A 17029-nucleotide genomic window follows, 5' to 3' on the forward strand; every position below is an offset into this window, starting at 1 on the left:
AAACACATGAGTGATGAGGATTTTATTGACACCAGATATTCTTTTGATAATGCCATTATGGATTTATGACAAGGTTGTCAATGGCATTAGACCAATTAGTGAAAAGAATATCAGAATTGGGCTGCCTGTCTAAACACAGCCTATGATGCATGTCACATTGCAACTTTATGGAGAATCTGATTGGTTCTTCATGGTCCAGCTAGGGGTTCTGTTTTCCTCAGGGGATGGAGATCATATAGTTGATTGATCTGTTGAGGTCATGTTTGACCAGTTGTGCTGTCATGTGTTTTCTTTTGTTGTTTTGTCCTTTGATACTCACACCTTCAAAGGAGCAAAAACAGTCTGAGAGGGGCTTCTCTCCAGTGAATCGCAGGAAGAGACTTGGGGGAAATCCTTTAATAAATCCTTTAGTGTTGTAACTTTTGTCCCTCTAAGAAAAGTGTCCACTTGCAATACCCTTCCCAGGTTCCCTATCTGTTTGAAGGCTATCACAGCACAAAGATAGTTAGAAACAACTTAGGCTATGCTTTTCATAATGATATGAGGTAGTATGATGAAAGTTGATTTAAAGATAGCCTACAGCATTTAAATCTCTTCTGACGCTATATGCATTGTTCCTTGAACTCCTAGTTAATCGTTTTTTTGTGCAGATCGCTAACCTCACGATTCCTCCCCTGTATGTTTTGAATATTCAATTTCTGATTGAAGTCGCTAATGATGATCTCTTTTGTTTTGTTTTCAGATTTTAAGAAGCCTCCTCTTGCTCCTAAACCAAAGCTTATGAGTTACCTCTCCTTCAAGCTGCCATCCCCACTCATGTCCCGGCCCTGCTCCTCAGCCAGGGGCCCCAAACCTCTCATTGCCCCCAAACCCAAAGTACCACATGACCTTGAGGGGCGTGACTCTTCCCTGTTCTCCAACAACAGCCAGGAGGGGTGCGCCAACGGGGACCTGCTGCCCTCAGGCGAGGAGCTGGACCAGGAGAACGAGCCAGAGGACTCTCTGAGTGGAGAGGAGGGGCTAGAGGAGGAGCCAGTGGAACCTCAGTATTACTCAGACGCTCTCAGTTCAGGGGTCAATGAGAATGGGTATGAAGAGCAGAGGGAACAGGAGGAAAAGATGATGCAGGAGGAAGAGAAGGACTGGAGGTTAACTGACAGGGTTCAAACAGAGGTGGATTCTTTGGAAATGCTGACGGTCAGTAATGCTGGATTCACAATTGACTCAGTGGACACGGTGGAGATGATCGATTCGGACATCAATGATGACATCGACGCTGAGGGCAGCTATGCAGGCGAGGCGCTGGCCGACAAAGATGGCCTCTCGGTGTGCGACCTCTCCATAACCAGCATTGAGGAGGAGGAGTCAGCATGCTACCCCTGTGAAACTGGGCCTGGGAAAGAGGAGAGGGATGTAGAGGAGGAGAGGGAGCAGGAGGTGGAGTGCCGAAGAGAGGAAGAAAAAGAAGCAGCTGATAGCACAGCAGACGAAGTAACAGAATCTCTTTCTGAGGAACCCATAGCTCTCCTCATCAAAGACAACAAAGAGGACCTTGTTACCCAAGAGCATTCATCCTTCAAGGAGGATGAGGAGGAAGCAGAGGAATCCTTACCTAACCCTGGTAGTCCTCACAATGTCCTACAGGAGGACGATGGAAATAATGTAATTGGTCCTACAAATGAGAGAGTAGAAAGGTACCAACCATTTTCCATCATTGACAAAGACCCCATGACTATTCAGTACAAAATGGAAGGAGGTGAGTGCCAACAAAGCCACCATAAAGCAAATCAACTCTTTGACACAGAGGAAGAAGCAGCTGAGTCCAGCCTGGAGCCTTATTACATATCAACTGAGGACATCGTGAACCCAGAGCAGTGCCCCACAGAGGGCAAAGTTCACGGATTGGCAGAGAGTGAGAGCACTCCCGAGGAATCTTCACTGGCCACCACAGAGACCATGGAACCCAGTGAGTATGCAGCCATAGGTGACAATGACTCGCTGTGTGATGACTCTGACGACATGGGGAAGATTGAGTGTGTCTCCTCTGAGGACTACGTTGAGATAGATGACGATGATAATGATGACAGGGAGAACATGACAGGTTCATGTCAGAGAAGGATGCCTGGATTCCAGACGGTGGAGGCTTTCTTTAACCAGAGTAACAACCAGCCCCGTTTCAGGCTGCTGTCCATCTCTGTGCCAGTGGACACAGACACCTCCCAGGTCTTGTTGTTCTCTGACAGCCAGCTGCGCTCCCCAGATGACTCTGATGTGTTCAGGGATGAGGATGACCTAGAGGGCCACATCATTCCCTACCTGGATGAGACAACAGACATAGAAGAGAACCTCAGTGATGAGCATGTCTACGAAGAGGCCGGCCTGGACTCAGAGGGGGAGAATTTCCTGCCTTTTGACAGGAAGTCCATTGTCACCAGGTCCCGGTCGCTGTCGGGGAAAGTGCCTGGTTATGTACCTGAGACGGTCCCTGAGGAGGCGGGCTCAGAGTTCCATGTTCAGAACTACTGCGAGGTGGGATTGGACCGGAGGGGACCCGCGTTGAGCAGCAGCCCCATGTTAAACTCAACCCGGGCCAAGAGCTCATCCAAACCACATCGCTTTCTCCTGTACCCCCGCTCCTTCTCCATGGAGAGACGGGACCTTCCCCTAAGTGTGTACAGGGAGGGCCAGGGTTCCCCGGGGGAGAGTAGGGAGGACAGCCTCTCTCTGCCGTGTGTCACGGGCTCTTCTGGAAGCTTCTCCCAGCGAAGCCCGCTGCCCTCCAGCGGCCTGTCCACCCCTACATCAATGGTGAACATCCCTCCTCCCTTTGAGCTGGCCTACATCACCAAGAAGCCCATCACCAAAAGCTTTCCGTCCCTGTTCATCGAGGGAGACTCCCCAGACAGGCAGAAGAAGAAGAAGTCCTCCTTCAAGCGCTTCCTGATGTTGAAATTCAGGAGAAAGACGGAGAGCAAGCTGCTGGTGGATATCAACGTGTCCTCCTCCAGGTCCTCCTCTGAGTCCAGCCACCACGGCCCTGCCAGGGTCCTTGATTCAGACAGGCGCAGCACAGGCAGCTCCCCGCAGCTCAAGTCCTGGACAGTCAGTAAGCCCCAGCGCTCTCCAGAGTCCCCATCCACCTTTCTGTTCTATAAGGACGGGAAAAGAAAAAGGGGTTCTGTGGCTTTCCTCAACCGCAGCGTGGCCCGGGTAGAGTCCTTCGAGGATCGCACTCTTGCCCCCTTCACCCCCATCCCCCTGACTAAACCCCGCTCCATCTCCTTCCCCAACGCTGACACATCAGACTACGAGAATATCCCCGCCCAGACTCTCAACTCCGACTATGAGAACATCCAGATCCCCTCTCGGAGGCCTGTACGACCGGGGGCCTTTGCAGAGTTTTTTGATCATCCGAGTCGGGCGCTGTCTTCTGCCAATGACACCGATGGTTACGTAGATATGAGTAGCTTCCCTGGGTTTGAGAGAAATGCTCAATCGTCTGAGCAGGAGCCTGAAAGGTATGGGGACATTTTTGTTTATACCTTGAACTTTACTACTTACTTGGATTTTAAGTTGTATAGTTTGCACGTATGTGTTATTAGTGTGTGTATGCATGTGTGTGTGCAAAATGTAAAACTTGTAGTTCAGACTTGATTTTCCCTTAATGTATCAACCTCTGCAAAAATTTCCATTAATTATAATCCACATAATAATTCACATTTATTGCTTTAGTAAACTGGCTCAAATTAAGATACTACATCCGTAGGAGTGAATAAATCATTGAGGAACAGACATAACAATTCATTTGGGCAGTTCATAGTTTTTCTGCCTTGGATGGCTACCTAAGGGATATGGTAGGGGAGAGTGGGGTAAATTGAGCCAAAGTGGTAGGTTGAGCCACCCTTGTTTGTTGGAAACCATACACACAATGTATCATTTGACCAAATATTTTGGAAGAGGTCATCATTTCATGTAGTCTGTGAAGGAGGAAACCACGTGGAAACAGTGGTAAGCAAGTTTGGTAAAAAAAAAACAGATTTTCACCAAGTCAAATTAATTTATTGTGTTGAGGTTTCATGATGCTTGTGTCTAAACCTAGCTCCAACTGCGCTGTTGGAACTACTGTAGGAACTAAAGCATTTCGCTACACCCACAATAACATCTGCTAAATATGTGTATGTGACCAAAAACATTTGATTTGATAATTTTAAGATTGTTCTATACATCACTCTTTAAGCTTCAATATGAGGTCCTAAACCTAGCATGGGCTAATATGGTATTTTTTTTGTTGCCTTGAGGTAAGTTGAGCCAATGGTTGAGCCAATAGCAAGTTGAGAAAATTGAAGTGTTTTCTTCGCAGGTGTAATATGCAAGGCTTTATCGCTGGGATATGAGGTAACAATAGGGACTGGCCTATGTTAAAAGTGTTTGAAAAAAGTACAAAGTATTTGTTAGATGTTCAGCCTGTGTTAAAAGATGCTTAAAATGATTAAAAGACAAAAAAGCTATTGTGATTGTGTTGAATTGTATTTGGGAAATAAAGATAGTGTCACGTTCCTGACCTTATTTCCTTTGTTCTGTATTGTTTAGTTGGTCAGGACGTGAGCTGGGTGGGCATTCTATGTTATGTGTTTCTATGTTTGGTTTAGGGTTGTTTCTAGCCTGATATGGTTCTCAATCAGGGGCAGGTGTTTTACGTTTCCTCTGATTGGGAATCATATTTAGGTAGGCTGTTCTCACTGTTTGTTTGTGGGTGATTGTTGCTGTGTCTGTGTTTGTTCGCCACACGGTACTGTTTCGTTTCGTTCGTTCGTTCGTTTGTTCCTGTTCATGCGTTCATGTTTTATGTTCTCAAGTTCAGGTCTGTTCACGTCGTTTATTGTTTTGTAATTTGTTCAAGTGTTTTTTCGTCTTCGTTTAAATAAACGATAGTATGTATACAAACCACGCTGCATTTTGGTCCGATCCTTGCTCCTCTTCAGACGAGGAGGAAGACGAGCGTTACAGAATCACCCACCAACCAAGGACCAAGCAGCGTGGTAACAGGCAGCGGCAGCAGGAGCAGCGCAAGGAGGAATGGACATGGGAGCAGAGTCTGGATTACACTACGTGGGAGGAGATCGACAGGTGGGCGATCGACCCAGGGAGAATGCCGGAGCCCGCCTGGGATTCTCTGGAGCAGTGTGAGGAGGGATACCGGCGAATGGAGGCAGCACGACGACGCGGTAGGAAGCCCGAGAGTCAAGCCCAAAAATGTCTTGGGGGGGGGGGGGCTACAAGGGAGTGTGGCGAAGTCAGGTAGGAGACCTGCGCCAACTCCCCGAGCTTACCGTGGAGAGCGAAAGTACGGGCAGACACCGTGTTATGCGGTAAAGCGCACGGTGTCTCCTGTACGTGTGCATAGCCCGGTGCGGTACATTCCAGCTCCACGTATCGGCCGGGCTAGATTGAGCATTGAGCCAGGTGCCATGAAGCCGGCTCAACGCGTCTGGTCTCCAGTGCGTCTCCTCGGGCCGGCATACATGGCACCAGCCTTACGCATGGTGTCCCCGGTTCGCCAACACAGCCCAGTGCGGGTTATTCCACCTCCCCGCACTGGTTGGGCTACGGGGAGCATTCAACCAGGTAAGGTTGGGCAGGCTCGGTGCTCAAGGGAGCCAGTACGCCTGCACGGTCCGGTTTATCCGGCGCCACCTCCCCGCCCCAGCCCAGTACCACCAGTGCCAACACCACGCACCAGGCTTCCAGTGTGTCTCCAGAGCCCTGTAACTCCTCCACGCACTCGCCCTGTGGTTCGTGTCTCCAGCCCATTACCACCAGTGCCTACACCACGCACCAAGCCTCCTGTGCGTCTCCAGAGCCCTGTGTGCCCTGTTGCTGCTCCCCGCACTAGCCTTAAGGTGCGTGTCCTTAGCCCGTTACCACCAGTTCCGGCACCACGCACCAGGCCTACTGTGCGCCTCAGCCGGCCAGAGTCTGCACTGCCCGTCTGCCCAGCACCGTCTGCACTGCCCGTCTGCCCAGCTCCGTCTGCACTGCCCGTCTGCCCAGCTCCGTCTGCACTGCCCGTCTGCCCAGCGCCGTCTGCACTGCCCGTCTGCCCAGCGCCGTCTGCACTGCCCGTCTGCCCAGCGCCGTCTGAACTGCCCGTCTGTCCTGAGCCTTCAAAGCCGCCCGTCTGTCCTGAGCCTTCAGAGCCGCCCGTCAGTCAGGAGCCGCTAGAGCCGTCCGTCAGTCAGGAGCCGCTAGAGCCGTCCGTCAGCCAGGAGCCGCCAGAGCCGCCAGCCAGCCAGGAGCTGCCAGAGCCGCCAGCCAGCCAGGAGCTGCCAGAGCCGCCAGCCAGCCAGGAGCTGCCAGAGCCGCCAGCCAGCCAGGAGCTGCCAGAGCCGCCAGCCAGCCAGGAGCTGCGAGAGCCGTCAGTCAGCCAGGATCTGCCAGAGTCGTCAGTCAGCCAGGAGCTGCCAGAGCTACCTGTCACGCCGGCGATGCCGGAATTCCCCCTCAGTCCGGAGCTGCCCCTCAGTCCGGTGCTGCCCCTCAGTCCGGTGCTGCCCCTTAATCCAGTGGGGTTAATATGGAGGGTAGCCATTAGGAGGAGGCCACGGAAGCGGGGATTAACTATGGTGGGGTGGGGGCCACGTCCAGAGCCAGAGCCGCCACCTTGGACAGATGCCCACCCAGACCCTCCCCTATAGGTTCAGGTTTTGCGGCCAGAGTCCGCACCTTGGGGGGGGGGGGGGTTCCTGACCTACTGTCACGTTCCTGACCTTATTTCCTTTGTTCTGTATTGTTTAGTTGGTCAGGACGTGAGCTGGGTGGGCATTCTATGTTATGTGTTTCTATGTTTGGTTTAGGGTTGTTTCTAGCCTGATATGGTTCTCAATCAGGGGCAGGTGTTTTACGTTTCCTCTGATTGGGAATCATATTTAGGTAGGCTGTTCTCACTGTTTGTTTGTGGGTGATTGTTGCTGTGTCTGTGTTTGTTCGCCACACGGTACTGTTTCGTTTCGTTCGTTCGTTTGTTCCTGTTCGTGCGTTCATGTTTTATGTTCTCAAGTTCAGGTCTGTTCACGTCGTTTATTGTTTTGTAATTTGTTCAAGTGTTTTTTCGTCTTTGTTTAAATAAACGATAGTATGTATTCAAACCACGCTGCATTTTGGTCCAATCCTTGCTCCTCTTCAGACGAGGAGGAAGACGAGCGTTACAGATAGACATGGCTTTAAAAAGGTAGTGGTAATATTTTGTTCAGTACAGACATTTGTAGGCGGCTTAACTTACCCTGTACCGCTGCTTAACTTACCTCATACCCTTTTTTTGGACAAGCTATGTTTTCAAAACAGTAATGTTTACATGAATTCTGATTATTTCCAGGGATACACAACATCCTGAAATATATGTAGGTATATTTGTTAGAAAGAATACTATATTTCTTTTGACGGAGTGATGCTGAATGAAATTATCTTTTCAACTTACCCAACTCTCCCCTACCTACGAGTCCCATGATTGGTGGGGCTGGACAGTGGACAAGGGATTCTGTTTTGTTGGACAAGCTGAGTCCATAGTGAAGTGAACTGTGTGAAATGCAGAGTATTCTCCTCACACCTTCACTGTTGTTATGGTTTTTGCGGGGATGATCTCCAGTGCTTGGCTGACATTACCCCCCCTCCCCCCTCCCCCTGCACCCCCACAGTACTGCACCCTTATTATACAGACCTCCCCAGATGATTAATTGTCAGAGCATTTTGGAGTCATCCCTCTTCCCTCCAGCCAATCAGAAACAGGATTGGGAGATACAATCTCAGTGTTCTGTGTGCTCTATGATGTGTTGCCCTCAGCATAGTAGCCACGTTTATTATTCTGGAGGTGCATGGGAGGTAATCATAAGGGTGTGTTGATACACAGGACTCTGGGAATCCTCTGAATTGGTGATGCTGTTGCGTGTTGTTGCATCATACGCATCCAAATTATGTTCAGTTCACATTAAAATTATACATTGGCACTAAGACATTTGAAAGGAAATTGTTTGCAAATAAAGGGTCAGAGATCCACTGCCTGTACCAACCACACGTCTTACTGTATTTTACTCTAACATTTGAACTGATATGGGTTTAGACTGCACATGTTGACTGTCTTTATTGTGCATAGCAGACTATTTGGCTGTTGATCAGTTTGTAATGGTCAGAAGGATCAGACTGTAGTTTCTGCGGGAGGTTGGTCAGCAGTGGTCAGGGGCTCTGTCTGTGGAGGTTGGTCAGCAGTGGTCAGGGGCTCTGTGTGTAGGTGTTGGGTGGAGGTTGGTCAGCAGTGGTCTGGGGCTCTGTCTGTAGGTGTTGGGTGGAGGTTGGTCAGCAGTGGTCCGGGGCTCTGTCTGTAGGTGTTGGGCGGAGGTTGGTCAGCAGTGGTCCGGGGCTCTGTCTGTAGGTGTTGGGTGGAGGTTGGTCAGCAGTGGTCCGGGGCTCTGTCTGTAGGTGTTGGATGGAGGTTGGTCAGCAGTGGTCCGGGGCTCTGTCTGTAGGTGTTGGGTGGAGGTTGGTCAACAGTGGTCCGGGGCTCTGTCTGTAGGTGTTGGGTGGAGGTTGGTCAACAGTGGTCCGGGGCTCTGTGTGTAGGTGTTGGATGGAGGTTGGTCAGCAGTGGTCCGGGGCTCTGTCTGTAGGTGTTGGGTGGAGGTTGGTCAGCAGTGGTCCGGGGCTCTGTCTGTAGGTGTTGGATGGAGGTTGGTCAGCAGTGGTCCGGGGCTCTGTGTGTAGGTGTTGGATGGAGGTTGGTCAGCAGTGGTCCGGGGCTCTGTCTGTAGGTGTTGGGTGGAGGTTGGTCAACAGTGGTCCGGGGCTCTGTGTGTAGGTGTTGGATGGAGGTTGGTCAGCAGTGGTCCGGGGCTCTGTCTGTAGGTGTTGGGTGGAGGTTGGTCAGCAGTGGTCCGGGGCTCTGTCTGTAGGTGTTGGATGGAGGTTGGTCAGCAGTGGTCCGGGGCTCTGTGTGTAGGTGTTGGATGGAGGTTGGTCAGCAGTGGTCCGGGGCTCTGTCTGTAGGTGTTGGATGGAGGTTGGTCAGCAGTGGTTCGGGACTCTGTCTGTAGGTGTTGGATGGAGGTTGGTCAGCAGTGGTCCGGGACTCTGTCTGTAGGTGTTGGGTTGGAGGTTGGTCAGCAGTGGTCCGGGGCTCTGTCTGTAGGTGTTGGGTGGAGGTTGGTCAACAGTGGTCCGGGGCTCTGTCTGTAGGTGTTGGGTGGAGGTTGGTCAGCAGTGGTCCGGGGCTCTGTCTGTAGGTGTTGGGTGGAGGTTGTTCAGCAGTGGTCCGGGGCTCTGTCTGTAGGTGTTGGATGGAGGTTGGTCAGCAGTGGTCCGGGGCTCTGTCTGTAGGTGTTGGATGGAGGTTGGTCAACAGTGGTCAGGGGCTCTGTCTGTAGGTGTTGGATGGAGGTTGGTCAGCAGTGGTCCGGGGCTCTGTCTGTAGGTGTTGGGTGGAGGTTATTCAGCAGTGGTCCGGGGCTCTGTCTGTAGGTGTTGGATGGAGGTTGGTCAGCAGTGGTCCGGGGCTCTGTCTGTAGGTGTTGGATGGAGGTTGGTCAACAGTGGTCAGGGGCTCTGTCTGTAGGTGTTGGGTGGAGGTTGGTCAGCAGTGGTCCGGGGCTCTGTCTGTAGGTGTTGGGCGGAGGTTGGTCAGCAGTGGTCCGGGGCTCTGTCTGTAGGTGTTGGGTGGAGGTTGGTCAGCAGTGGTCCGGGGCTCTGTCTGTAGGTGTTGGATGGAGGTTGGTCAGCAGTGGTCCGGGGCTCTGTCTGTAGGTGTTGGGTGGAGGTTGGTCAACAGTGGTCCGGGGCTCTGTCTGTAGGTGTTGGGTGGAGGTTGTTCAGCAGTGGTCCGGGGCTCTGTCTGTAGGTGTTGGGTGGAGGTTGGTCAACAGTGGTCCGGGGCTCTGTGTGTAGGTGTTGGATAGAGGTTGGTCAACAGTGGTCCGGGGCTCTGTGTGTAGGTGTTGGGTGGAGGTTGGTCAGCAGTGGTCCGGGACTCTGTCTGTAGGTGTTGGATGGAGGTTGGTCAGCAGTGGTCCGGGGCTCTGTGTGTAGGTGTTGGATGGAGGTTGGTCAGCAGTGGTCCGGGGCTCTGTCTGTAGGTGTTGGGTGGAGGTTGGTCAACAGTGGTCCGGGGCTCTGTGTGTAGGTGTTGGATGGAGGTTGGTCAGCAGTGGTCCGGGGCTCTGTCTGTAGGTGTTGGGTGGAGGTTGGTCAGCAGTGGTCCGGGGCTCTGTCTGTAGGTGTTGGATGGAGGTTGGTCAGCAGTGGTCCGGGGCTCTGTGTGTAGGTGTTGGATGGAGGTTGGTCAGCAGTGGTCCGGGGCTCTGTCTGTAGGTGTTGGGTGGAGGTTGGTCAACAGTGGTCCGGGGCTCTGTGTGTAGGTGTTGGATGGAGGTTGGTCAGCAGTGGTCCGGGGCTCTGTCTGTAGGTGTTGGGTGGAGGTTGGTCAGCAGTGGTCCGGGGCTCTGTCTGTAGGTGTTGGATGGAGGTTGGTCAGCAGTGGTCCGGGGCTCTGTCTGTAGGTGTTGGATGGAGGTTGGTCAGCAGTGGTTCGGGACTCTGTCTGTAGGTGTTGGATGGAGGTTGGTCAGCAGTGGTCCGGGACTCTGTCTGTAGGTGTTGGGTTGGAGGTTGGTCAGCAGTGGTCCGGGGCTCTGTCTGTAGGTGTTGGGTGGAGGTTGGTCAACAGTGGTCCGGGGCTCTGTCTGTAGGTGTTGGGTGGAGGTTGGTCAGCAGTGGTCCGGGGCTCTGTCTGTAGGTGTTGGGTGGAGGTTGTTCAGCAGTGGTCCGGGGCTCTGTCTGTAGGTGTTGGATGGAGGTTGGTCAGCAGTGGTCCGGGGCTCTGTCTGTAGGTGTTGGATGGAGGTTGGTCAACAGTGGTCAGGGGCTCTGTCTGTAGGTGTTGGATGGAGGTTGGTCAGCAGTGGTCCGGGGCTCTGTCTGTAGGTGTTGGATGGAGGTTGGTCAGCAGTGGTCCGGGGCTCTGTCTGTAGGTGTTGGATGGAGGTTGGTCAACAGTGGTCAGGGGCTCTGTCTGTAGGTGTTGGATGGAGGTTGGTCAGCAGTGGTCCGGGGCTCTGTCTGTAGGTGTTGGATGGAGGTTGGTCAGCAGTGCTCAGGGGCTCTGTTTGTAGGCTAGGTGTTGGCTGGAGGAAGGCCTGGGTGTGGAACCTGTGAGGTCATTGTCAGGTCATCCGTGGGAGGAATCGTACTGCCTTTGAGCGCCCACTTCCCTGTTTATGCGAAATGCCGGACAAGAGAGGGGGTGGGGGACTTTACAGGGCTTACAGTACATACAGTACTGTACCTCAACTGGCGTGCACCAAGTTGAGATGTAACAGTAGGGTGACCTAACACCTCCAGTAGCCTTGGTGCTAGTCTGCTTAAGCCAATATGTGGTTGAGTTGTTTGTGGTGTTTAATGCAGAAACAGTCAAGCACCGTGTTACACCTCTTGTGATAGCATTAACAGCACTGAACATGATTTGTACCCCAGTCTTCTATACATGTATTTTCACTATTTTAGCCACTGTAGAATACTTACTATCCAATAAACCAAATCCTTCAGTATATTTAAGGTCATTGAGCAGTGTCCACTCACCCTCCCACTATCAGCAGAAGGAACAAATAGGCTCACAAAGAGCCTGGGGAAGCGGGTAAGAATAATTGTTTTTCTCCTTTTGTAATTTGCCACTAGATTTAGCCTTCGGCTGTCCTTAAACAGCATAGCACAAATGCTGCAGAGACTGGGATGCTATTGCCTTGAGTTGCCAGAGTGCGGAAGTTGTAACATGCTGAGATTAAGAAGTGGTTTTGGTGGGAAATGATTTGGAGGTTGAACACTGAGAACTGACTTAATGATCTGATTTGGTCCATGGCACTAGCATTAACTGGGAAGGTACTAATCTGCTATATACAGTACCAGTCAAAAGTTTGGATAAACCTACTCATTCAAGAGTTTTTCTTTATTTTTACTATTTTCTACAAATAATTTAAATATATAGAAATAAATGTATAAATAAATACATTATCTACCTATAAATAATAGTTTAGACATCACACTGTGAAATAACACATGGAATTAAGTAGTAACCAAAAAACTGTTAAACAAATGTAAATATAAAATATATTTGAGATTCTTCAAAGTAGCCACCCTTTGCCTTGATGACAGCTTTGCACACTCTTGGAATTCTCTCAACCAGCTTCATGAGGTAGTCACCTGGAATGCATTTCAATTAATCGGTATGCCTTGTTAAAAGTTCATTTGTGGAATTTCTTTCCTCTTTAATCAGTTTGAGCCAAATAGTTGTGTTGTGACAAATTCTCTAAAATGACATTGGAGGCGGCTTATGGTAGAGAAATGAACATGAAATTATCTGGCAACAGTTCTGGTGGACATTCCTGCAGTCAGCATGCCAAGTGCACGCTCCCTCAAAACTTGAGACATCTGTGGCATTGGGTTGTGTGACAAAACTGCACATTTTATGTGGCCTTGTATTGTCCCCAGCACAAGGTGCAACCTGTGTAATGAACATTCTGTTTAATCAGCTTCTGGATATGCCACACTTGTCAGGTGGATGGATTATCTTGGCAAAGGAGAAATGCTCACTAACAGGGATGTAAACAAATTTGTGCACAACATTTGAGAGAAATAAACTATTTATGTGTATGGAACATTTCTGCTCAGAAAACATTGGACTAAAACGTTACATGTTGCATTTATGTTTTTGTTCAGTGTAGTAACTTCCTATCTGTGAGAAGCAAAGAATGGAACCCCATTCATGTTGTAATTTTTTTTTGAGAATTGTCTAATGTACATTTCAGTGGTGTTAAACCCATTGGAGCATGCAGTGAAGCACAGCATTCACACTGTCACAGCAATAAGAATCACCGGGGTCTGCCACGCTGCTAACTCACGGATGTGTTGTCATTAGAGCATTAGCGCACACTCCCCACTGAGCCGCAATCATTAGCATATCCACCCAGGCTCCCAGCAGAAGTGCATCTGTCAGCATGTACCATCCCATCCCATGGCCTGGGTATGGCTGTGTCGCTGGAGGCACTATAGAAGGTTTATTGGTCTCTCCCCACGCTGAATCTATTGTCTATCTATTGTCATAATTTCACATTCATGCTATCCATACTTCTGATGGTCCTCCACATACTGTAGCTTTGCTATTATTACAGCAGTATTTTAACATGGAGGCATATAAAGTCAACTCAGACGGTTGAGTGCAATTCATCTGCGTCATATATCTCACAGATAAAGCTTTATGGAGAGAGGAGAGTAGGACTGCTCTAACTAAGAGACAAATTATGTGGAGGAAACTGAAATAAACTGTGTACAAAACAGTAGGAACACATTCCTAACATTGAGTTGCACCCCCTTTTGCCATCAGAACAGCCTCAAGTCATAGGAGCACAGGGAGTTCCACAGGGATGCTGGCCCATGTTGACTCCAATGCTTCCTACAGTTGTGTCAAGTTGGCTGGATGTCCTTTGGGTGGTGGACCATTCTTGATGCACACAGGAAACTGTTGTGTGAAAAACTCAGCAGCATTGCAGTTCTTGAGACACTAAAACCGGTGCCCTGGCACTTACTACCATAACCCGTTAAAAGGCACTTAAATCTTTTGTCTTGCCCATTCACCCTCGCAATGGCACACATGCACTATCCAGGTCTCATTTGTCTCAATGTTGAAAAATCCTTCTTTAAAGTGGATTTAACAGGTGACATCAATAAGGGATCATAGCTTTCACCTTGATTCACCTGCCAGTCTATGTCATGGAAAGAGCAGGTGTTCCTAATGTTTAGTGCACTCAGTGTATTGAAACAACTTTATAGACTTTATATCAATGAAAAAGCTGTATGAAGATAAGAGTTCATGTTGTGGTCTGTAGATAAAGACATTAATGATTGAAACGGCATACATACAGCGCGTTGGAGTGGGCAGATAGAATCTTGAAACATTACTCTAACACCGTCATTGTTCTCTTCCTGAACAAATGGTTTTTAATTCGTTTCTCTAAGAGCCTTTGAGTTTTATGAGCCATTCATCAACTGGCGACACCGTGGCCTATGAGAGATCACTCTGGGGTTGATTAATCCTCCTTTCCATTGATCTGACATGTTCCTCTTAATTTCCTATAAAGACGCGTTACCAAATCTCTCTGTGTTGGTTTGGAAATGGACACCAGCTGAAGACAAGCTGTGTCTCACTGTGTCTCCGGACTTCATATTCATCTGAAGAATGTTTTTTATTATGTTTCATCATTTTTTATCTGTCTAACAATCAGAGTTTTGTCTTTTATGGATTTGATCCACTGCCCATCCGATGAATTCCTCCCTGTAAATGTCCTTTGGTTTAGCAATATCTTTGATGGGGTCACTACTGCCCCTCTCTCGCTCCCTCTCTCTCTCTCTCTCTCTCTCTCTCTCGCTCCCTCTCTCGCTCCCTCTCTCTCTCGCTCCCTCTCTCTCTCTCTCTCGCTCCCTCTCTCTCTCTCTCTCGCTCCCTCTCGCTCCCTCTCTCTCTCTCTCTCGCTCCCTCTCTCGCTCCCTCTCTCTCTCGCTCCCTCTCTCTCGCTCCCTCTCTCTCTCTCTCTCTCTCTCTCTCTCTCTCTCTCTCTCTCTCTCTCTCTCTCTCTCTCTCTCTCTTGCTCCCTCTCTCTTTCTTTCTTTCTTTCTCTCTCTCTCTCTCTCTCTCTCTCTCTCTCTCTCTCTCTCTCTCTCTCTCTCTCTCTCTCTCACACACTCTCAGTCTCTCTCTCTCCCTCATCATCTGCCAGATTTCAGTTTACCAACAAAAATGTTATGGTATTGCACTGTGTGTGTGTGTGTGTTTGTTGATGTACTGTACATATGAAGAGATTCATTCCAAAACGCTATATATCCATTTTCAGAAATGTTGGTAATTAGCTTTTTTTGTTAAAGAACTTATGAAAGAGATTGGTGTGTTTTTACATTATCTAATCATGGCATGGGGTTGTTTAATGACAGACATGCACAGTATTTGTTTGAAATCTATCACTTGATGGTTTCATTTCAGAGAGACAAATAATCATGTTTTTTTGCAAGACTATATAAGTAGTACTGCTAGGTTTTACACAGTCAAATGTATTTTTTTATAGAGAACCTTAGAAATGATACATTTGTGACATCAATATTAGTATTATTTGTATTATTATTAACCAATACAGTAATATGACATCTTTATATAGACATTTACATTTGACATTTTGGTCATTTAGCAGATGCTCTTATCCAGTGCGACTTATAGTTAGTGTTAATATTGAGTTGCACCCCCCCTCTCTTTTACCCTCAATTCCTCGGGGCATGGACTCTACAAGGTGTCCAAAGCGTTCCACAGGGATGCTGGCCCATGTTGACTCCAATGCTTCCCACAGTTATTTCAAGTTGGCTGGATGTCCTTTGGGTGGTGGACCATTCTTTGAATTTTTATTTCAACTTTTACCCCTTTTTCTCCCCAATTTCATTATATCCAATTGGTGGTTGCAGTCTTGTCCCATCGCTGCAACTCCCGTACGGACTCAGGAGAGGCAAAGGTCGAGAGTCCTCCGAAACATGACTCTGTCAAGCCGCACTGCTTCTTGACACACTGCACGCTTAACCAGGAAGCCAGCTGCACCAATGTGTCAGAGGAAACACTGTACAACTGGCAACCAAAGTCAGTGTGCGGGCGCCCGGCCCGTCACAGGAGTCGCTGGAGTGCGATGGGACTAGGAAATCCCAGCCAGGCCCAAACCCTACACTGCGCCACCTTATGGGTCTCCCGTACATGGCCGGCTGTTCACAGCCCGGGATCGAACCTGGATCTGTAGTGACGCCTCAAGCACTGCGATGCAGTGCCTTAGACCACTGCGCCACTCTGGAGGCCCCACATGGGAAACTTTTGAGCATTAAAAAATCCAGCAGTGTTGCAGTTCTTGAAACACAAAAACCGGTGCACCTACTACCATACCCCGTTCAAAGGCACTTTGAACCCATCACCCATCTTTTGTCTTGCCATTGACCCTCTGAATGGCACACATACACAATCCATGTCTCAATAGTCTCAAGGCTTAAAAATCCTTCTCTTCTTTAACCTGTCTCCTCCCCTTCAGCTACACGGATTTAAGTGGATTTAACAAGTGACATCAATAAGGGATCATAGCTTTCACCTGGATTCACCTTGTCAGTCTATGTCATGGAAAGATTAGGTGTTCATAATGTTTTGTACACTCAGTGTATAGCATTTTGCAAATAAAACACATTTCAATATACATCTAAAATCTATGAATAAAAAATCTGAGAAGAGTAATATTTTACACACACGTGATGATACCCATAATCAATAATTTCTAGTGAAAAAACACAAATGTGTTTTGGAAATAAACTCTCATATGTTGATACGTATGTGTGTGTTTGTTGACCTGTGTGTGTTTGTTGACCTGTGTGTGTTTGTTGACCTGTGTGTGTTTGTTGACCTGTGTGTGTTTGTTGACCTGTGTGTGTGAAGTGTGAACGACAGTATACTGATACTCTGATTCGGTCCTGTCCATTCAGTGCCTATACAGAACCCTACACCGTGTGCTCCCTAGCTGTTGGTCTCCCTGGTGGGTCATCGGGTGAGGCGAGGGGAGGGACAGCTGAGGAGGAGGACCAAGGACGCACCTCTGAGGAGGAGGAGGAGGGAGGAGAAGATAACACATATGGCAGACAGGTGAGACTTCAAAACCTTTGAGACCGCTTGAGTGTTAAAAAATAAGTTAAGATATTGCTATTGTATTATGTTTGCTATTCAACAGAGATTTGTTAGTGATAATGTTGTTCTTGACAGAGCGACGGTCGATCCAGAGCCTTCTACATTGCCAAAGAGCTGGTGGACACTGAGAGATTGTGAGTATCACATAGAACAGGTATTCCCAAGCTGGGGTACGCGCAATGCCGTAGGGGGTACGCCAAATAAAAATGTGATTCTCATTTTCTGCACATTTTCAAACAGTCCATTTAT

General features: G+C 48.9%; 1 protein-coding gene across 1 annotated transcript in view; it reads left to right on the plus strand.

Moving 5' to 3' along the window:
- LOC120065196 (FYVE, RhoGEF and PH domain-containing protein 5-like) overlaps window positions 1-17029 on the plus strand; it is a 52204-nt gene that overhangs the window by 3602 nt on the left and 31573 nt on the right. The window contains exons 2-4 of the mRNA XM_039015987.1: window positions 743-3518; window positions 16582-16738; window positions 16856-16914. Of these exons, the coding sequence (XP_038871915.1) occupies window positions 743-3518; window positions 16582-16738; window positions 16856-16914 (2992 nt within the window). The remainder of the gene's footprint in view (window positions 1-742; window positions 3519-16581; window positions 16739-16855; window positions 16915-17029) is intronic.

Source organism: Salvelinus namaycush, chromosome 20 (assembly GCF_016432855.1).
Source record: "Salvelinus namaycush isolate Seneca chromosome 20, SaNama_1.0, whole genome shotgun sequence".
NCBI classification, from domain to species: Eukaryota; Metazoa; Chordata; class Actinopteri; order Salmoniformes; family Salmonidae; genus Salvelinus; species Salvelinus namaycush.